This window comes from Anas acuta, chromosome 7 (genome assembly GCF_963932015.1).
Source record: "Anas acuta chromosome 7, bAnaAcu1.1, whole genome shotgun sequence".
NCBI lineage: Eukaryota > Metazoa > Chordata > Aves > Anseriformes > Anatidae > Anas > Anas acuta.
The window spans coordinates 2,249,043-2,272,449 of NC_088985.1; the positions used below are offsets into that span (position 1 = coordinate 2,249,043).

The 23,407-nt window shown below is 40.1% G+C and overlaps 1 protein-coding gene across 6 annotated transcripts in view; it reads left to right on the forward strand.

Annotated features, from left to right (window-relative positions):
* Positions 1–23,407, forward strand: part of PRKG1 (protein kinase cGMP-dependent 1) — a 449,368-nt gene that overhangs the window by 317,792 nt on the left and 108,169 nt on the right. For all 6 annotated transcript variants that reach the window (XM_068689510.1, XM_068689508.1, XM_068689507.1 and 3 more), the window contains one exon: positions 2,591–2,685. In XM_068689510.1, coding sequence (XP_068545611.1) covers positions 2,591–2,685 — 95 coding nt within the window. The remainder of the gene's footprint in view (positions 1–2,590; positions 2,686–23,407) is intronic.

Here is a 23,407-nt window from a genome sequence, read left to right on the forward strand (position 1 = left end):
ATGGAGGAGAGAACCACCTGCCCCCCATGTCCTTGACCATTGCTCCAGAGCTCTGTAATCCCTCTTGAGAAGCTCCTTGGTTTTATCTCCATGGCCTTTGCAGCTTTATCTTACTGTGGCAGCTGATGGCCAGAAAAAGGGAGTTCAAACAAAACAATGCACACGGGCTTGTTGAGGAATTCCCAGATCCTCAGCTGGATCTTGGTGGCTTGACAGGAATTTTCACCAGGACAATTAAATTCTGCCCAGTTTTCTCTTGCAACCTCACTGAGTTGCAGAAGAGATGAAGTATCTGTGACTGATGAAGGATGGAGTGGGAGGGTGTTTAATTTTAATGCCTGTGTTGGGACATAGCTACACAGTGATATCAGAACTACCCCACGCTAAGGATATGTCCCAGGCTAGCAGAAATAGAGCCTTAGCAGTGAAACATGGAATAAATAGCAATGAGATAGGTGAAAAAACATATCAGTGTATGCTGCTTGGCACTTTCTGAAGCAGGGGCACATAATGTCCCGTGCCCCATCCTGAAACCTCACCCAGGTGGCTTAGTAAAACAGAAGAAATTCTGCTTCCAGCTCATGTACCTAGAACCTCACGTGTACTTTCTGCAGTCAGCAGCATTGTGTATTAGCAGTGAAATCTACTTTTAAAAATTCTTTCCTGCCTTTTGTCAGAGCTGCTGCAGTGACAGTCAAGAGAAGCGAGATTTTTAAATTTCTGAGCTCAGCACTTTTCTCAGAAATGCTTCAAAAGATTATTTTTTTTTCTTTCACTCTGTGCTCTGATAGTTCTCTTAGTGGCAAAACCCTTTTCCCCTTTTTCTCCCTCCTAATTTCATATGCTACTCAATCCAGCTCCTCTTAGTTGGATTTTAGTCACTTAATTGTTTGGGGGCATGTGGCTACCAATTTACCCCATATACGTTCCCTTATCTGAGACTGCCTGTGGTCAACAGACAGCTCCTTGCAGAATTGGGACAGTGAATGCAGCAGCAGCAAAGGTGCTTTTAATGCTGCAAAAATGGTGAATGGGCTATTCAGATGTGTCATTGCTCTGAGCTGTGTCGAAATTACTCCCGTAGTCCCTTAGCGTTCATTTCTGAGGATCAGTGAAGGTCATGGAGAAAGAGCTTAAATATGTGTTAAAGTTCCCTTTGTTTGTCCAAGTTTGTTTTTCGCCAGCTATAAACCTTCCTGGCTTGTCTGTTACACTTTTCCTGCCCTCATCTGATGCTTGATGAGTCAGTGCAGATGTTTAACATAGTGTGTTGGAGACACAGCGCTCACTAATGACTCAAACCCACTGTTTTACCATCCGTGCAAGAAACCAGAGAAAGTGCAGGGCAGAACTGTAAACTTAATGGTAAAATTAAACTGAAACGTCTCTAAATCAGAAAGGAAGTGTCTGTTGTCCTAAATTTGGGCTTTGTGAATTTGCATGTGCAAAAGCTCTGATTATGGCAAACAGCCTGAAATGCTGCAAAGAGACGAGGGATTTTCCCTTGTAAACCCTCCAGAGGGTTGTTCATTCCACTTAAATTTTGGACAGCTCTGGCTTTGGAAATTCCTGTCACTTTCCACTGGCAATGGATAGAGCCTGGACAACCAGATTGATAGATGGTTAATGTTAGGAGAGATGGTCCCCACCATTCTCTGATTGCAGGGGCAGTATTTCACCCGCTTTTGCATGCCGTTAAGTATGAGTTGCCTCTGATAAGGGCTAGCTGAAAAGCAGAAAATATTTCTCATAGAGGGCCATTACATCAATAGTACTCACCTTTTGTAAGGTCTTGATAATGAGCAGACTGTCATGCTGTCCTCAGCCCCCAGCAGTGTGTTCCAGGGCTTTGTCATGCAGCTGTTGGGATTTATATTCCATACTGGCTTGGGGAACCAGAGCCACTTACAAAGATAATACAAAGTAGAAGTGCGTTCAGATGATCAATTACTGTTTTTCTTCTGAAATCTTTTCAGAAAATAAAAAGGATCCCAGAGATGGGACATCATCACTCGGAGATGTGTAGTCATCTACCTGTTGTTGCAGTGTTTCCATCTTAAACTGTTTAAACTGATCCAAACTGTTTCATTTAAATTATGACTAAAGGTAGATTTTCTTTTTTTGCTCTCCCTTAAGTGAACTTAGCAATGCAAGAAATCATGTGGAACAAAGCTAACAGAAGCCTATGCCCTGTGTCTGTCTTATACACATAAAATATTTGGAACCTGTTTGAGCTGTTGACTCCATATGGGCAATGACTGTGCTTGTGCAGCCAACTCCATGTTTAGAGCCTTCGAAAAACACAAGTATTGTATTTTTCCAAGAGTAGTAGGCTTGTTGGTGGGAAATAACTCATTTGTATATAATGTATAATTCATTTTCTTGGATGGCTTGAGATTAGTTTATGGAGAATTAGTAACTGGTTGCTGATGGCTGAGAAAAAGTTCAGTACTGGTGACTTACATGGTTTGAATATGAACTGGAACCCTTCTCGAGAGATCTGGGAGATGACTAATCCCTTTCTGAACAAATGGGCTGTATTCCTTAATTAAAGGTTTTCTAAATGCTGGGGGTTTTGGCTTTTCAACAGGTGAATGTTACTCGTGAAGACTCCCCCAGTGAAGATCCAGTCTTTCTCCGTACTTTAGGGAAAGGAGATTGGTTTGGAGAAAAAGCACTTCAAGGGTAAGTGCTCCTTATGATGTAGCTTTTATGCTGTGATAATTTTTCAAGGACTTATGTGATCCTCAGAGGGCTCTTACAATTTAGAAAGAGGCAAGAATTACATTGGAAGTGGTTTTATACTTTTGGAGTTGTGCTTTGTCACTTAGTGTTGCATGTTGCAATGTGTCTGTTCCTTAAGGGGGAAATATAACTTGTTGTGCAATGGAGTGGCCAAATGTAGATTTTCCCTTGTTTGTAGACATAAGAAGATACTTTGACGCTGTCATATATATTATAATATATATATATATATATATATACTATATCATGGCACTGTCATATATTTGAAGATCTGAAATGTTTGATGTTTTGCAACTCAGACGTATTTCTCAGGTATGGCAAAAGGAGATCATCATGGTCTTCTGTATAGGATAGACAGCTGAAGTCAGGGCAGTAGTGCTGGTTTTTAAATTGTCTTACTGTGTATATATGATGTTGGTGGAGGTGGTAATTGTATGAGAGTGACCTCTTTTATATAAGCAATCTCCTTTGGGGATGACTTGGGGGGCAACTAAAAGAATAGCAAGTAAAAATCCAGATTCAATAGATTATAAAAATACACTTTATTTCTACAGGGAAGAATAAGAATGGGAATAGGAAAACATGCTTTATGCAGGAATGTGTGGCACCCGTTAATCTTAATGGACAAACACTTCATCTCACTCTGAGTGCTTAGCTCTGCGTGTAAGCTATTGGTCTTCTCATTGATGCTGTGAGAATGTATTGTGTGTTTGCTCCCTCATAAATCTCTCTTCTTCCAAAGGGAAGCCAGAAAGTTTGATGCCCAATTTTTCTGTTCCTTCTGGCAGCCAGGAATACCTGTCCCATACAAAACTTGTCATGCCTCTGAAAATCTATACATTAATTTTAAAATAATATGCTTATCAAATAAACGTCCTTATTTTGGTTACTTTCTTAATGCTAAGGTGGAGATGAACTATATTTTTAAAATTTCACCCACAAATATATAAGCTAGAAACACTTATTTTTGTTTGTCAAGAGTCTCACAGAAACTTGACTCTCAGTGCTGGTATGTTAAAAGAAGAACCAAATATCTTGAGACAGCCAATCCAGTAGCGAGAACAGGCAATAGTGTGCCAAACAAACCATCTTTTGAAGACCAGATATGGCAAATAAAAGGATTTTCGTAGTTTGCCTCCCTGAATATTTCTAGTAACATGCAACACAACTGTGAGACTTTCTCAGCTTTTCAAATTAAGTTTTTTGGCTGACTGGCAGAGTCTGAAATTAGATAATTTACAAGGAATACTTGTCTGCACGTATTTAAATATTCAATACATAATAAGTTTATCTTCTGAAACTAAACTGAAACTTAATAATTGATATTATATTCTCAATTTGGAAGGAAAACTTGATTTTGTTATATGTTTTGATATGGAGACAGCATATTTCAAGTACTGTACATCCAGTTTGCTAGTAAGTTCAATAATTCTGTAGCTTGATTTAAAATGAATGGTATGGAAACATTGTGATGTAGAGCACCCAGCAATTCAATAAATTACTTGTAAATTAGTAACTTTCAGGACTGTGTAGACATCACTGTTCAGCAACTACGTAAGCCTTCTGCTGCATGTGTAAAATACAGTTGAGATTGAGAGTTCAGGATAAACTCAAGAAACTTAAGTATTTTTTCTTCACTTGTCCTTTGGTTCATTTTTCAAAATTTTGCTGGGATCTGTTCAGTAACAGCTTCATTACTTGCTGTTTGGTCATGTGTTATGATTTCATACGTGTAGGATATGGTTACAACTTCAAGCCATTTCTTTCTGGCCAGTATAAAGCAATAGCTGCAGTGTTGATTCTGCTTATCACTGCACTGTAGGAGGATGGATAACAAATATCTTCTAGTCTCTGATAGAAATGTTTATACTGACATAAAAATCCACTGATGATATACATTATTCTGTTTTTCTCACTTGCACCAGATGGCAGACTTTACTCCACAGTATCCAATTCCACACCAGCAGGAACAAAACAAGTCACAAAATTATCCGCCCCATCATCTTACAGTAATACTCATGGCTCCCAACTATTACACTGCTCTCTTACCTTCCTGGCTAATTGCTAATTGAATCTGAGATTGCAGATGTATAATTTACAGTATAATAACACATCATTTATGTATACTTGCAATCAGTTACTTTTTGGGATGTTTTCTTAATTGGAAAAAAAAACATAGTGCCATTTACGATAATTATTTATATCAACAGGGAAATAACAGAATTCATTCAAATAGGCAATGGAGAAAAACTCAATCCTACTTTGTGGCTAATGTATGTTTTACTAAAACTGGCTAATAATTGTGCTGCTTTGATGATGTCACAGCTGAATTCTTGAGCAAGAGCATGCCGTGCTGCATCGATGGAAAACGTGTTAGTCTGCAGGGGACAGTCGTAGGGAGAATGATGGAAGAAGAAAAGAGGAAAGAAAAGCAAATCTGGAGGATCATATGAAAAGGCTCTTTCTCCTTCAGAAATGGTTTCCCATTGGCCAACCCGAAAAAGGAGCAGTTTGAGCCATTGCTTCTGTACTATTACATTATATAGTATATTTGAATAGAGCTGTGATTTGGGCTGCTGGGGGTTTCACCTGGTTTGGGTATCCAGGAGGAACTGCAGACCAGAGGACAAAATGGTGATGGCATGTGACAGAGGGTTGATGTTTTGGAGAGGCAGCGTGGGAGCCCACCTTGGTGAACAGAAGAGGGATTTTGAAAGAAATACAAACACTTTGGTTCATAACATTTTGAGTAGTGCTAGAGACAAGTACATCCAACTCTGAGGTCCAACAGCTGGGGGTTTTCTGGTGATTGTAGGAGGGAACCTCGAAAGACTGTGGCCTGAAGTCTCTGGTGGCAAGAACAGAAGAATTTGGGTGAGTGTGCCTGGTTGAAGCTGACATGGGGCTCACCATATCTATAAACATGTACTTACATTGACATTAATAAAAATGCTGGTATTACATAGTACTGAAAAAAGTACTGGGAGGACTGATGTCATGCTTAGATTTTAAACTTGCACAAATATATTTAACACTTCTATCAGAGATGTTTTTCAAATTCTGAGATGAAAATGGCAGCTTCTTTCATTACTTTTCTGCTGTATTGCTAGACTGTTGTCTTTGAAAGGTTTGTTATTAATGTGGTTACCACAACAGGTAGCTAGCTCAATGTGGCTGAGACAGATGCTTGTGGGGCAAAAGAGGTTTATTAAAACCAAGCTGAATTTTGAAAGCAGCTTAGTTTGCTCATTTGTCCTTGTGAGGTATCTTTGAAAGTAATGAAATGATTTGTTTTTCACGTAGAATTTATCATCTTCAATCATGTGGATTTATAAAGCCCCTTGAATGTGCCTTGTAGAGAGGTTTTTGCAACTTCAGTTAAGCCAAAGTGAACCACTTGACCACAAGCACCTGCGTGGCAGGGTGACAGCCTGTTGGAAGAGATGAGAGTGCCTTGGCAACTGGTTTTAATTATGTGAAGGCATACCAGATTGGAAAGCGGTGAGAATTAAGAAAGTCTTCCTGCCTCTGGCAGCCACTGGAGGTTGTGAATGAGACCTGGAGAAAAAGCTCCCAGCTGAGACAGCCCCAGCCAAAGGGTGTCTTCTCTTCTTCCTTGTTTGTAAAGAATAAAGTGTAGATTTTTATTATTTTAATTTTTTAAATTTTATTATTTTAATACTGGTGGTGCACAGGGTGAAGAAGGAATGCTGGTCTGCAGGTCATGGACAAGGTGCTCTGCCATGGTGACAAATTGTAGTGACATTTGAGCTCCTTCACTGTAATGGATATAGAAATTTTTTGTTACCTTGATGATGATTGGAAAATGAGTACAGAAATACCAGTCTCTCAGGACATAACAGCACATCTTCCTTTCAAGAGAATTTGTGCTGTTTCCCATTTCTGTCTCCAGCTCTTGAAGGCTCCTGTTTAGTTACAGTCCTACTGTTAGAAACCACTGTCCCCAAAATCTCTACGGTATGTTTTGTGTGCTGGCAATTCACATGATATGTAAAACAATATATAATCTGTGTGTATAGTAGTGTAAAAAGAAAATTTCCTTGCTGACCACCCCAAAACTTTATACCATATTTCCCATTAAAATCTGTCACAGCAGCTTGCACTGGTTAAATTTTATCATGGTTTAACCCGGCCGGCAGCTAAACACCACACAGCCATTCGGTCACCCTCCCCCCTCCCTCTCTGGGATGGGGGAGAGAAATGGAAAGTGAAGCCCATGAGTTGAGATAAAGACAGTTTAATAAGACAGGAAAATAATAATAACAATAACAATAATAATAATAACAGTGATGATAATAGTACTACTACTAATAATACGTACAAACAAGTGATGCACAATGCAATTGCTCACCACCCAAAGAAGTAGATATTAAGAAGTAGACAAAGAAGTAGATATTAATGAGTCTTTAAAGAGCCTTTACTTTTCCCTAACTTAATATAGGAACTAAATAGAATCCCAAAAACTTGTTGAAAGGTCTAGTAGCTGACAGCTAAGAAGAGAATGAGACATTAGTAGGGCATTAGAGTATTGGCAGTGCAACTGATTCATTTATTTTTTGAAAATATTGCTGTTTTCTCTTGCTGTGACCGGGTTTACAAGTAAGCCTACAAATAAATCATTTTTTATTAAATCTGTATAAACTGTAAGGGGTGCTGGGGTTCCACAAATATTCCCGGTCTTCTCCCTGCACTAACGCTAAGTTTTTCCTGTGTAATTATACCATTGCTACTGCTCAGCTGACCTTTGCTCTAATCCTTTTCCAGATAAGAACACAATAATTTGGTTTTAATCAACAACTTAAATGCCAAAGCCTGGAAGCCTGTTTAAGTGACTGCCTTGCCATCCTGCTTCTTTCTTTCTTCATTTTCTATCTTCTTATCTCTTTCTTTTCTGTTTTTCCAGAAATACTTTTCCCCTGTTTCTCATGAATAGCTTTTAAAGGACTACAAGGATTTATTTACTTGGTTCAAGTGATAAGGGAATAAGACTGATTCTCAGCAGTTAGAAAATAGCTAATTTGGAGGGTAAAACAGATTTGTATGCTGTCTACTTCAAATACTCTTTTCTGTATTGCAAGACCCCACGCACTCAGTGTCCCATGCAATTCACAGCAACCTTGGCAATCTTCTATGGCCAGAACCCATCAGGAAATAACTCAGAAGGATGGACCCCACCTGTGTCTGGGCAGGCACCGAGGCTGGGGGCTGAGCCACTGCTCACACGTGAGCCCTGCTCCTTTGCTGATGCAGGCACTGTGCACAGTGATATTTAAAAGTAGCATATGGTCAGAATTAGCAGCTGCAATTTACACAACCCCAGTACTTGATTGCTTGTCAAGGATTCCCTCCAGTGGGCATTCCTTGCTCAATTTCTTCAAAGAGACAGAGCCAGTCTTTGCCTGAAAAGTATAGGCTGGAGTGTCTTTTATATCTTTTTTTTTAATTATTATTATTAGTTTCATTTTTTTTACATATTATAATTTGTATGTATTTATTTATTTATGGTAAAATGGATGCTCCTGTTCAAAAACCGATCCTCACTCTTACAGTAAAATAGTATATTTCATAATCCTTTGCTGTCAAATGTTTCCTATTTTACCCCTTCATTTGACATGCACAAACTTCTCCGTATTACAAATCACCTGTTGGGACATATCTAACAAGTTCTAATTTACTAAATGCCCTGTCATTGCTCTCAGCCCTTGCTGTGCCTGACCAGTTGTGTTTAGAAAAACCGTTTCAACGTCCTTGACTGAACTTCCCAGTGGAACACAAGAGTCAGGTTTCATCTTGGTTGGACACGTTGCTCACGTTTGCTTCTCCTAAAATCTTGCCATCTGCTGACCTCATGGCCTCATGGCCTTGAATTTTCTCAGAAAAGGAGCAGGGAATGGACACTGGAAATGTCTGTGGCATTCCTCGGTGACCGCACAACTTTGTAGGTGGCAAAGAGAAGTCTCATTGTAGGTTGGTGTTAGAGGACAACATTTTAATTTCTGTTTCTCCAAGGGGAAATAGCAATCCTTTTGTTTTTTTCCTGAAGCATTTGATGTGCTATGTACCAGCTCTGTGCTGTCCTGCTTTCTGAGTTCTTGGTTTTTAGTGTTTACAGCTAAATCAGTTTTCTTTCCCACTCTCCATATGATGGATATAAGCTCCCAGAGGTGGCTGCTTGCATGAAAGGAGGCTGTGTGTGTTGTAGGGCAGCAGAACTGAAACTTCGTGAACTTATCAGAAGTAGCAAGTTGGGAAGCACAGTTTATCACCTTTATTGATAAATAATGAGACTTTTTTTTAATCCCAAGCATTTCACAGCCCCTCTCACGTCCAGCCCTCGCAATGCTGTATGCATAGTGCACTGATTGTGGATCCGACATAGAGTCTCTGAGGACCAGCAGGAAGTTATTTCATCCATTACATCAGCTGCTTTTTACATTCATTACAAGCGTTAGGCAATCTTAAAACGTATTTCAGCCATTATGGCCTTATTTCCTGTTGTCTTCCCCTAATAAGATAGATCCGTGCCCATAATGTCATGGGAGGCCTGGGAGCAGATAGAGGGGAGCGATGACTGATGGGTTTTGATGACAGAGGAAATTGGGGGTGTTGAATAAAGCACTCAGATAATGGCTTGAAAACAATCAGAGGGGAGTCCTGTTTCAGGCAGTATGGCACCAAGCAGTTTAACCCATCACCTTGCAGCCCAGGGAATGCAAGAAGCTTTTAAAGGATTCAGAAAGCTGCTGGCCAAGTCCTGAAATGAAACCCCACTGGAGGCTTTGGAGGGCAACAGCTTGAAAGCCCAGACAGCTGGAAGCGAGGAGGCAAAGGCACACCTCAAAAACATCACCATATGCTTCCCTGCGGGGCTCACGTTCGTCCTGCAGGCATCTGGCCTCCGCTCAAGTCTGAAGAGGTGGCTGGGTGGTCTGATTGATCTCCTAAGTGCACACCACGACGTTAATTAAACGCTATTAAAATGTCGCCGTGCCATTTCCAGGCTGGCTGCTTGTGTTCGGGTGTCCTGGTTCCAAGGTCCTCAGACAGGGAATTGCTCTGGCACAGATAAAGTTATTTCATTGATTGATACCCAAAAGATAACTGCTGTTGCAAAGTAAATTATGAAATCTTCATCTGTTTAATTACTTTATTGCAAGCAAGTATTGGTTGCTGATGTAGTCTCTCTGCTTTCTATAGATACAGATGCTTCACACTTTGTATTCGTCATAAAATGCCAGCCAGTATTATGTTGGCTTGCACAGGAGCGTGCTGCCAGTTGCTTCAGCTGGTTGCCAGGAGCTCGTAATGCTTGGGGAAGGTCCGGCGGGGACAAGGCTCCCAATTAAGGGATTCATCCAAAGCCTTTAAAAGGAGCAGGCAGGTTTGCGCCAGTCGTTGTTACACAGGCTTGAACTCGTGGCTACAAAAACGTAACCTTGCTTTGTCACCTGGGAAAAATACGTGTGCTCCTTTTAAATCCACATCGTCTTTGACAAGTAGCGTATTGAGAAGAGAAGGGGTAAAGGGAAACAGGGACAAGATGTATCGGCTTTAACAACACCCTGCCTGCGAGCGGTGTGTTGTGACTACAGAGACGAAGGCTGCATTATGCTTTTCAAACAGCAATGAATTGATATTACTGACTTTTGCTGTCTTAAATAGGAATATAGTGTTGATTACACCAGGGTGAAACCAAAGGTCCATTTAGCCCTATCTGTAAGAGTAGCCAAAACCTCCAAGAATGTTCTGAACCAGAGCTGGTAGCTTTAATCTATAGTCCTTGATGGATTTTCAATTTACTTTCAAACTCATGCAAGTATTTTTAAAATCCACGGCCTTCTGTGGCAACTAGATCCACAGTTTGAGTATGCAAGATGAGAAGAAATGCCATTTGCAGGGGGGCTCTTTTTTGAACAGGCCATCTGGTCCTCTCACGAGATGCCTCCCAGTTCTTAGATGTACAGTTGGCTTCTTGATTTGCAGAGAGCTCAACAGTCTGTCATTTAGTATTAAGACAAATAATTTTTCTGTACTATATTTACATTTTCTAGCATCTTAAGTAAGTTACTAAGATCTCTGGACCTCGCTCCCACTTTAACAAGTACAATTTTTATATTAAGGTCTTTGGAACTAGAGGTATCTGACTGCAGTATTGTTCTGCATTTTTACAAACACCTATTCAGTCAATAATTTGTGGGGGTTTTGTTTGTGGTTTTTGTTTGTTTGTTTGTTTCTTCTTACTAATTCATGTTCTAGTGATACAGAAGGCTGCTAACTCCTTAGTCAAGCAGGTAACGGTGGCCTTTCCCGTTTCTGCCTGGAAGCTGTGCAGCTTTTTAGATTTGCTGCCAGTAGCTAGGTGTCCAAGAGTTACTCTCCCAGGCTTGCATAGACAAAGGCTTTCTTTAGGACCAAAGCAATACAGCAAGGAGAGGAATTACAAAATCATCTAATTCATGTGAGTTAGAAGAAGGAGAGTAGTAGATACAATTTTTGGTACCCCATTTTGTACTCTTCGGTTTTATGATGACTTCTTTCATGTTATCTAAATGTGTCTCTTACCTGACTTCCTATGCCAAATACTTTTCCCAAACAAAACTGTCTCGAGAGCAATGATGGTCTGTCTATGTCTTCTCCTAGCTGTACCAGAGAAGAAGTTTTGAAGTACATAGCTACGTGTTGTCCAGATTTCAACCATCTCCTTCCTGGTTGTGTGATATTTGCTAAAGCTGAACATGGCAGCAAGAGATGTTCAGCAGACCACTCCTTGTGCTCATACGTCCACACTCAAGCAGAAAAAGCAAAGTAATTAGCTAAAAATCATACCTGTACTGGCTTTTTCAATGTCTGTGCTTAGATGATCACTTAAAAAGCTTGAGTAGGGTTGGATTTAAGCAATGAGATTATGAATCAGGGGGTTTCAGCTGCTTGATTTTCTATTGTCAAATATCTTGCTTTCACATTTCTAGAATTTCAAGGCAATTGACTTGGAAATCAGATGCAGCTTTATTTTGTAATAATGCTGAACAAAAACTGTTTCAGTTGAATGACAATAAACAGTGCATTAAGAAGGAAAAACAGATGATTATATACTTAAGCAAGATCAGCGAGCACCAGAATTGGAGTCTTTTGTGCCTTATCGATTGCTTGCCTTGTGCTGCGTTTTGAATAGCTACTTTGCATTGTAAAAACCTGTTTACATAAAATACATAATCATGAAAATACATCCGTAACTGAAGGAATAAAGACAATCATATCAACAGAAGGCCTGTACCTAAAATCTATGGTTTGTTTTTTTTTTTTTTTGCATTGTCTGAGAGAAAGAAAACAAATACCTGACTTTTTATTTAGTCTATCAAACAGGAATATTCTTTTGGAAAAAATAGCCATTAGGAGATAATTGGCAATAAATTCAAAATGCCTGTTTTACTACTCTTCTTTTAACATAAAATATATAAATAAAGTTACTTCAGTTTCTACAAGGGAAGTCGTAATCAGAGCCAGAGTCATGACTCAAATCAAGTTAATAATCAGGTTGTTCTGAAGCTTAAAGATAACAGTCGTTAGTTTATAAGAGCACAGATTATTTATAGTTCTGGCTTTTTTACAACTGAATCATATCCTGGGAACTGAAACCGTGTATTTGTTTTCCTTTGAGAATACAGTCATACACAGCAAATACACTCTTCTTCCCGCTGAGTTTAAAATATATATAACATTGGGCAGCAAGATTTTGCCAGATGGAGGAAAGCAGAATTACGAGGGTTTTATTGTTATGAATGTATTTGCTTACACTTATTGCAGTGCTTGTCTCTGAATTTTCTTCTGATGCCTCTATAACTGAACATTATTTCAGAGTAGGAGAAAAAAACCCTGTTGCTGAAATAGGTAATGCACAGGAAATACCACAGAGGTATTGTGTTGTTGCTTTTTGTTAGGTATCTAAGCTGCTAGAGCACCATTCATATATAAAATACATGTTCTTATTGAAGTTCTAAAACAGCACAGTTTGGGGGTGTATCCTCTTGAAGAGTGATACCAGTCAGTGATAGAAATGATTGCAGGGATCAGATCTGGTGAGTCTTGCTTATTAAAAGAGTGTGAACCTGAGACTGCAATTTACTTTTCTTGCTTAGAGAATGCAAAGTAGCCTGGAAGGACAGAAGCTGGGACAGAAGGCTTCTTCTAGTGCTGACAGTCCTCCAAGCTTCCCTTGCCCAATGACTCTAGTATGTTTTTTTTGCAAACAATACCTGTGCAAAAGACAGAAAAAGCACTAATTTCTGTCCCACAACAAATTGTAGTATTTTTTTTTATTATTGTTTTTAAATAATGTTGGTATTTGAAGTCAGAACATTTTATCCTAAAATTTCAAAACAGTCATGCATTTGTCAAAATGCTGAAATGCTAGTTTATGACAGATGTTTCTAGTTGGGGGAAAAAAATCCATAATTGCAAACAAACGTGTTAATAGGGAGGGAATTAAAAATGCCTGTAGAAGACATTCAGAGGAAATCACATTTTGTTGGGAAAATATTTCCATCAAATTACTCCTGCTAGCTCTGTTCAGGTTTATAAGCACTAAGTCAAACTGAACAATGCAGCACAGCTTTATAATTCTTTCCCAGGTCCCTGAAAATAGATACATCCCTGCTGGGGATGCAGGAGCACAAGTCTGAGCTGTGCATGAACTCTCAGCCTGTCGGCTGCTCTGTGCACCTGCCAGTGGTGCAGACAAGTTAATTCACGTTAGCCAGCCCTCAGGGCAGCTTTACCACAATATGTAACCACAGGGAAAAAAAAGAGCAAAGCTTTCCTGCTGCATATTTTGGCTTTGTCCAGCTCCTGAATCGTTTAAGCAGCCATGCACATATTTAAACGTACATCTTTGAGCATCAGCGGGCTCAATGGCATTCACAAAACAATGCCTGTTTCTGTCTCCTCCTGTGATGGCTGCTTTCCAGTGAAAGGGGCTTAATTTATGGCCAAGCTCAGGTACAGCACAACGTGATGTGGTTCTTCTATTCTCTTTGTAATGGGGACAGATTTGGCCTTTTGTGTCAGGCTTGTAACTCCCTTTAAAATAACTGTCATTTATAAAATTGTCATGCATACAAAATTGGGTGTCTTTCTGCAAGGATGCATAGCAGCCTGATATTGGGTTGCCGTGTCTAGTCATTTTGTGATCATTATAAGGCATCATCAGGATATGTGATATTTAATATTTAGGCCTTGTGATGCATGTTCCTTGTTGTGGCATATTAAACTGTAGAGTAATGTATTTTCATGACTTTCATTCTGAATGTCAAATAATTCAAATACTGGCCATTTAAATTGGTGATTCTAACATGATCCTGATTTAGACATGTAGTAAATATGGCTAAATATACTATACTATACATATATAGTACAGTGATTTTAAGCCCCCACCCATGTAAGAGCAAGTTGGTGCAAGTTTGTATGTAGTGCATATAATTATTTTCTTGATCTTATTTGCATATTTGAGATTATGAACAACAATCACTTTTCAGTGTAATTTATGTTACCCAGGTTACTCAGGATTGTGGGGAAAGCGAATCTGTGCCATTACAGACTTGCTATTTTTAAAATGACTTTTCTGTAGTTCATGTGTCATCCTCGAACAACCAGTTCCCTTTCTGAACTCTCTGTCAGGTCAGGATCACAGCCCTGACATTTTTCAGCATCGGATACTGGCTACAGGTTATCTCCTACATACAACGAAGTAGGAATCCAAATGACCTTGAGTTTTCTAACAGCAAAACACTTGGCTGTGAGTTAAGAAGAGAAATGAAATGTAGCAACACTAAAACTAGATTAGCACTTCAGGTAAGTTAGATGGATTGCATAGCCCTGCAACACCGTGAAATAATCTGCATCCATTTCAATTTATAGATGTTTTCAAAGTGCTGCACATGCCACCAACATTTTGCTTAGGGGTCAATAGTCAGTAGATGTTCCTATAATTTACAGGGATGCAGTGGCTCTTCCAAGGAGGGATTAATCCTGTGCCAGACCTCGTCTGTGGTCTGTCCCCTCCGGAGCTGCTGTCTATCAATGACATGCAGACAGCTGGGCCAGACAGGGTCCCCCCACTTTCAGCAGCCTAAGGGAGGTCAGCTTTATTTCCTTTGGGATTAAAAATAAATAAACAAATAAAAATAAAAAGTCTGTGAGTGGCTGCATGTAAGTACTAGCAGTAGGAAGCCTAGTGGTGAACATCTATTCTCCAGATTTCATGTTACGTCCGTCCAACTGTTAAGTAACGTAGTTAACTGCCATGGACACGCTCAAAATTAAGGATGAAATATTTATGAGACTGGAGCTGGCTATTTGTCTGCATGAATGCCTATTTAATTCTATTTTGTTAGGAACTCTACTATATTAAAAGACCATTTTAAGATCACCCTTTTCAAGTACTGCTCATTGAAATTGATAATAAGACATCAAAAGAGCAATGCCCTCTTTCATGGCATGCAGTTTAAGAATCTGCTTGAGCCTGGAGTATGTAATTGTGGATTTTTTTGAGTTTGTTTCTTTGTTTTGTCTGAGGTGATGAGCTAAAACCTCTCTCCGGCAGAGCTATAGAGATATAGCATCGTTTGTTCCCCAAAGACTTGGCAGTTGTATTGCTGAAGTCTAGACAAGAGAATGGGATGCCCTCACACAAAGTTACAGCTCATCCCATGAGCAGTTGCCTGAGCATTTCTGCAAATAATTGGACTTGTCACAACCCAGTCCCTTTGCTTCCTTTTCTTGGATGAGAGCACAGAGCAAGGTTTGGGGCCACATGCCCTCCAGCAGGGATGATCTCCCGTTTGCCCTGGGAGCAGGGGAATTTAATCGCTGTCCAGACCTGAGCTTGCCCTGGCACTTCTCATGTAAAACTTAATGAAGCAAACAAAGCTGTTTCCTCCTGCTGTTTAGCTGTATTTATAGCCTTCTGCATCCCCACCCATGGCCCTGCTATTATTCCTCAGGCTGCTGAAGCTGTTTATTTTTCAGCAACTGCCTGCCAGCCGGCAGTACCACTAATGCATCCCCAAAGGGACCCAGGCTGCAAAGGCGTTAGGCAGACACAGATGCCTATGGCACGGGAAGCGGCTACAAGCAAGCAGGAGAGCTGGCTAACTTGGAAAGCACAAACACAAACCAAATCTTCCCAAGAAATGGGGACCAGAGCAAATATTTCAGTGGGCTCTGAAGGCTTACTCACTCTGCTGTAATACACAGATATATTTATCAAGCCGTGCAATAAGAAATCCTTTTTCATTTGTAGCTTGTCTTTGAAAGAATCATCTCCTTTTCCCAGACTGCGTTAGGCATTTACAGTTTTATGTGCTGGAGATATGTGCTGTTGAAGAGAGTGCCTAGCGTGGCTCATTGTAGGGAAGGGTGGTGGGTAAACAGCTGAACACAGCTGTGGAAAACCCAGTGTGGAATTACGTAGGTATTGTGTCCTGTGGCAGAAAAAACATTCAGACCATGTGGACCCATCTAGCTAATAAACAGAAGAAAGAATCATTTCTGCGGATGCATTTAATGATTTCTGAGTAGGCTAATTACCTTTGTAGCTCACGGTACGTCACCCTGAAAAGCATATCTGCATTGGCAAAGAATTGCTGAACATGTAATATGAGCTTGATAGCAACATGGGGATGAGCCTCTGTTCATTACATCCACCTTTTTCAGTTAAAAGCTGGCTTTTAGCTTTTCACAGCTGTGTTATGGAGAGGAGAGCTTTTCAGTCTGAGTGGGTCTAACCACTGGAGACAGCCCACAAGTGCTGGCTGTACTAGCGATGGGAAGTGTGTCCCGTAAACCAGTGATTTCAAATTAATTCCTAATGCAGGCGTGAGCCCATCACAGGGAATGTTACTGGGCTGGCAGTTTTGAAATCTCGCCAAAGGGGCCAGGAGGTGAGTTGTGGTGGCCACCATCTCTGAAAATAGCTTTATTGTCAGAGCTGATGCATGTTGAGGTTGGGTGATGACTGCAAGACTGCTGGACCTGGTTTCTTAAGGTTTGCTTTTCTCCTTCCATATGTACAAGGAGTTTTGTAGACTGTATGCTACTCTTAGACCATATATATTTCTATTTCCTGACAGCTATCTGTCTACCAGAACACTGCTTTGAAATTAATTCCTGTCACTAGCACTGATTGGAATAGATCTTTTCCCCATTTCAAGACTGCAGTGAGACTGTTCACGTTGGTGATGCAAAATTGAGCTCTACCAGCTCTGTTTTCAGTTGTGGCCTCTGAACATGAAGCAAGTGTCCTTGGCCGTTACTGTGAGTTATACAGTTAAGCTTTGAAGTATTCATCACATTAAAGCGAATACATTGGTTTTGGCTTGTCCCGGTTCAGTGCCAGGCTCCACAAAGGAAGCTGGAACCAGTATAGCTAGTGGGATCATGGACACCTGCAGATATCATCCTTAACATTTAAAAATAAACAGATTGTGTTAGCCCTGAACAAAGTCAGGTTTTATTTTAGGCAAACGTGAAATCTGAGCATAGCTTTTGAAAGATGCGATGGTGCTCCTATTACAGCATTGGGACTTCATGTGCAAAGCTCGTGTTACCTTGTTTGGCTTTCGTAATAAATAGTAGAAAGAGGGTTTTTAGAAATGTTTTTCCTATTAGGAGTTTATTATTTATATACAACGATGGTGTAAATATCTGCCTAAGATATCTGGCTACTTAACACAAAAGATTCAGGTTATCTGCAGCATTATTTAGAAATGTTCCTTATTGTAGGTCATCAATGACCTACTAATATTTTAATAGGATGAACCAATGACCCTTAGAAACTTCACCTAGGGTTTGGGGTTTCCATTTTAAAGTTGAATTTAACCCAGGAATGAACTGTAAGTGTGCCAGTTGTGTGGGACAGTGCATGAACTGGTCTGGCCCCATGGCTGGAATGGGAGCTGTGCTGCCAAGCTCTCCTCTAAACTTCATAGCTAGGATGCTGCAAAGCCTTGCAAACAGGACTTAAAGGATGTTTTATTATTGTGGCACTCCATACTGGCCTGATAAACGATATTTTTTATCTTACCTTTTTTTTGTTGTTGTTCCCCAGGGGTATCTACCCAGATGGGGAAAAATACCCTATGCACTGAAGGCTGCCTTAATGCATGCTCCAATGAAGTGTGAAGAAGGAAAATGATATAACTCCTGAAAATTGAGAGAGGCAAAGCAATTGCTTTTTTGTGATATTCAAAGTAGTTGAGGTACAAAAGAAGTTAAAATTCCAACCTATCTTCAGCTTACGCATACCTTTTGACATGCCGGTTATGTTGTTTTGATTGAATTAAGATTTTAGGAATTGGGTTCTTAGTTAATGACTTTTAAGGAAATATTTGATGACAGTAAAGGAAGTTTAAGGGGATAATGTGCACTTCTCCGGACCTTCAACCTGTACACATATTTTAGAAATGTTAATGCTTGTCTCAGGAATAATTCTTCTGTGCTATGCCAAATACTTCAACAAGTGGAAACAAATAATCTGTTCAAATAAAGTAGACCTGGTTTTGTTTCTAAAGAACTTCAGAGGCTATGGAAGCCTTAGGTTTCTTCAATGTGTCAGGCTGCCCAGTCAATAAAGGTGAAAAAGGAGCCCAGCCTCAGCATTGAGATTAGCCCTTTGTTTCTGGATCTTTACATGACAGACTGGACCGTGTTGCCCTTTCCAGTACTGAGTTGTTTGCCCTGTTAAATCGTCATTGTTGGATCAGCTCTGTTAGTAGTCTTCTGGCTGGTTGTGAGCTTGTCCACCTCAATTTGTGATCACCAGGACTTCTCCTTTCCTACCCACAGCCCTGGCCCCTCAGCCCCGCAGCAGCTGATGCTCTTCAGGCTCCAAGACTCCTTTCTCTATCTGCCCTCTAAGCACAACGTCTTTATCTGCAAATCCATTTGCTCTTGTGCTTCCAAACTACCCTGGCACAAATCCTGCAGCCAGGCTGGTTTCCTTAATTATGATTGCCTTCCCTGTTCTGCCATCTCTCTAAGTAAACACCAGTCCTACAGCTGTCTTTTCATTCCTTGACAGTCGTTTGTCAAGCTTGCGTCTCCTTTCTCTGCCCAGTATCTCACTGCTTTTCTCTTTTCTAAAAGAAAATGGAAAAGATGCAATTCTCCTTGCTTGCTGTCCAACCTCCCACCACAGCTCTGCACTACTCTTTTGCTGTTGTGAATGCAAAAATTATCACCTGGTCTCTTCTAACCCATCAAGACACCTTCATGATTCCTGTTCCTATACAAAATTGCTACAAAAAACAGTGAAAGGGAAGAGTGGAATAAAACTGGTCCTTGAAGCGTCGTAGAGAGCTAGGGAGGTAGACAAGAGCTTCCTGCTGTTCAGCTCTACTGGCTGGGTGGGGATGCGGCTGTCCCCAGTATTCTGCCCTCACCTCGACTCTCCTCCACATCAGTGAGGTGCTGAGGCTGTGGTCAACATTTGTTTCATTATTTTTGTCTAGGTTTGTTCAGGCTGAAGCAAATGTTAAACCTTTATATGGCAGAACTTCCCTAATGAAGCAATTCCCTGTGGCAGCTAAAGGGGCTGGCAAAGATTTAAATTCATATAATTTTTATATTACTATAAGGTTCTTTTTTTTTTTTTTTCCTCAGCCTCTGGGCTTTTTCAAATCTAATTCTTGATTTCTTAAGTCTAAAGCTATAAAATGCCTATCTTTAAGGCACTTGCTAAATTTCATTATTTCCTCAATCATGTTACAATTAAGTGGAAAAAATGTTTTCAATTATAGAACTGGGAAGAAGTTGGAACACTTTCAAATATTTTTTGCCATGATATTATAAAGATGATAATGACTATTAAAAGAGGTTAATCATCATTTGTCCTAGGTGCTATTTTATTTTCCCATTCTATAGTGTAATTTAAGGTAAAAGAGGTTTGGGAACTTCACAAAGAATTTGTCTGGAACTGTGCGATAACGTTAAGTCTGACTTTTTTTTTTTTGCTTTCAAACAGAGACCATAAGCCACTGATAAGGATGTAGACTTGGCAAGAGGGGCTAAGTGTTAAATTCAGAAATAGGGATGATGAGGATTAGTATTTCTTCCAAATTAAGTTATCTATTCTCTTAGGTAACTTCAGTGTTGTCACCGGCCCATGTCAACTCTGAGTGAAGAATCAGTACCATTAGCAAGAGCCCAATAATAATCTACATAAAATTCAGCAAAACGCACTGCTGTGAGGATACCCATATTTTTAACTCTTGAATATTTCTTCTGCAGTGCCTGAATGACTTTTGCAACACACTGCAATATGAATAGTTTTGTCAGGTATGGAGATGAGCTTCTTTTGGTCCTCCATAGTAATTTTCAAAATAATTTTCATCTTCCACACTTGACTAGATAGGGTCACATGTGACACAGGTTAAAAACCAACTGAAATTAAGTCAGAAATAAATAAACACAAAGAATTCTTTGCCAAGCAGCTGACAGACTGAAGACATACAGCTCCTAGAGCCACCTCCTCTACACACTTGATTGCAGAAGTGGTCAAGAGCATCTTCTCTCTGCACTGAAAAAACAGTAATTAAGCAAGGCAAAACTTGATGGATGTATTTGGAGGTTAAAAGGAGTATAGTCTGTGCATCAGGCCATAAATAGCCAAGAAAGATTTTGCACAAGTATGCACAAGCTTTTATGCAAAAGCTGTGGAATAGATCTTCATTCCATCACCTGCGGGTCACTGAGATGTAATATGCTTTATCTGCTGGCGAAGGCTTCACTGTGATTTTAATATCTTGACCCTTGGACATTTTGAAATTTCCTCTGGTAATGGCTAGGACTTTTCAAAAAGAAATGGAATGGATTTGAAACTCAATATTACTTTGTTTTGAAGCTGGGTATTTCCAATATCTTATATTACCATAGGTTAATGTAGTACTTTTAAAGTAAAGATGACTCTAGCTGTGATATTCTTTCCTATCTTGCATCTACAGTCCTCATCTAAAATTCTCTTAGTACTGTCTTCAAGATTTGTCTGAACATAAAAGCCTTAAGGAAAACCGGGGGGCTGGCATAAAAAGGTATCTGGTTCCTGATGTTCAGGTAACTTGGAGTTTGCACCATGATTTTTGAAAGTTCTTAGTGCCAAAATGTAAGTTCATTTTAATCCAGATAGTAACCATTGTATTACTTGGCTCTTAATTAGATGAATTTACTGTGGAAAGGAAGAAGTCACATAAAGGAACTGGTACCTAGAGACAGAGTAAAAGCAAACAACTAAACAAACAACCAAACCAACCAAACAAACATACGAAATTTGGCTGAAAGGAAGGTCTCTGATCTGGCTGCCTGCTTCAGGTGGGGCTGTTGCAAGTGCTAGATCAAATTCATCATTGCCTTTTTGAGCCTGATCTTGAAAATCCCCAAGGATGGAGAGAGAGTCAGTTACCAGCTAATCTATTGCAGAACTGTACAACTCTCCAAATGAAGGTTTTTTCTGAAATTCTTCAGCAAGTCCAATCTGAAGTTTCTAAATGGCAACTTGTAGTTTCTGCCTTCAAAAAACTGCCTGGGAAAGAATACCAACAGATGTAATTTAAACAAACAGGCTGGCATTTAACAGGGATTATTGTAACTATTTGCTTCAAAAAGCTACTGAGCCCACTCTTTTATTGTAATGAAAATGGGAATATATCTAATCAGCATGGTTTCAGGGGAGCCCACGCGAGCCAAGGAGTTGATCAATATGCATCACATTATATGTTCAAATCTTAAATGTTGCATCCTGTGGCTTTTCTAGGTAGGATCTGTAGACTCTGAGAGAGATGTAAATGACTTGGCATTTTTTGAGAGATCCCTCTACCTAAGGGAGTTGAAAGTATTTTGATCACTGGGAATGTGTGAGGCTTTTGTGCTGTTGGTTTATTGCTCTGATGCTACAAAAATATTACAAAAAGATTTCGGATTCAGAATAACCCCAGAATGTGTCCTTGAGCAAATCTCTTTTTACAGATAAAGATACTGCCTTTCTAAGCCAGGGCATCTAAGAGGAATGCAAGTTAATTTACAAAATGTTTTATGTTTTTAAAATTGAAGGTGTTGGGATAGGACAAGGTGGTATGGCTTTAAACTAGAAGAGGGTAGGACTAGATGAGATAGGAGAAAGAAATTCTTCCCTCTGAGGGCAGTGAGGCCCTGTCCCAGGCTGCCCTGAGGAGCTGTGGGTGCCCTATCCCTGGCAGTGCCCAAGGCCAGGCTGGATGGGGCTGGGGGCAGCCTGGGCTGGGGGCAGGGGACCCTGCCCATGGCAGGGGTTGGAATTAGATGATCTTTATGGTCTATTCCAACCCACAGAATCACACACAGAATTTCTAGGTTGGAAGAGACCTCAAGATCATCGAGTCCAACCTCTGACCTAACGCTAACAGTCCCAACCCATTCTGTGATATTATTAACAAATTCTGTGATATTATCAGTACCCAAGGGAGATGAGTCAACCACGGAAAGCAAACTTTAGTTCAGACCCCTAGACCCAGCTATTTTCCCATGTTCTGTTGCTGACACCCCCTTTTATTCAGCAGCTAAAGAAGCTCTCACGTCTTGTGTGAAGTTCCAGTGATTTTGGTGACACTGCTGTTGGCAGTATTTGTATACTCAAATGTCTATAACGTTTCAAATTATGTGCACTTTAATGCCACGCTGTCCAATATTAGCTTTTGTCCTTTTCTTTTCTGACCAAAAAGAATATTTGAATATATATGATTAAGTTCCCCCTCGTTTCTAAATCACGAGGGGAAAGCAGTCATGTTTATTTGAAAAACATTGCTCTTCCAAAAAGAGAAAATAACCATCTCAAAAGAGAAAATGTTCAGGGAATTAGTCAACGTATGTGGTAGCAGCTGGATGGGAATCCAGGGGGCTGGATTTGTGTCCTTAAGAGCCCTGGGCCAGCAGAGTGAAACTGTATGGTCCCCTGACTCATTTAGGATGTTCAAAGTCAGCTGGGTTTTCTGCACAGCACTGGTATGACACATAGGCAAACCTGTACGTTTCAGATTTAGCAAGAATAAAAAAGCACTTGTTTCTTGGAGGTTATTTTTCACAAACAGCAGGTCTAATTTCATAGTGTGAGGTGTTAAAACTATCCCAACAGATGGTAAGTATTCATCTCCATAGGCATGGTTTATTGGATTATTTTACACATGAAGTCATGTTTATGTCCTTTACATGACACCGTCTGCAGTGGATCAGGACCTTTCAGGCAATAACACTTTGCAGGTTAGATCATCTCTTCCGAAATTGGTCCCCTCACTGACTGTGTCTGGAGGCTGTAGGGACTAACAAAAGGAAGCTCATGGACATAGGTTTCTCACCTTTCAAAATAATGTGAGCCTGCACATGGGCTTCACTCCGAACGTATGTATGGTGAATACATGCACAGACTGAAGGATCTGAGTTTTCTCCAAGTCTGAGGAAATGCTGCTTATCCAATTTGGTTGTCCCTTCCTACCTCCTTGTCTTCGTTTCTCTATGCAGTGCTAGGTTTTAAGCCTTCATGATAGCTTTGTCCAATTTTGAAAGGAAAAAAATAAATTACAGTTAGATTCCCACACTCATTCCTAGAACAAAATACACACAG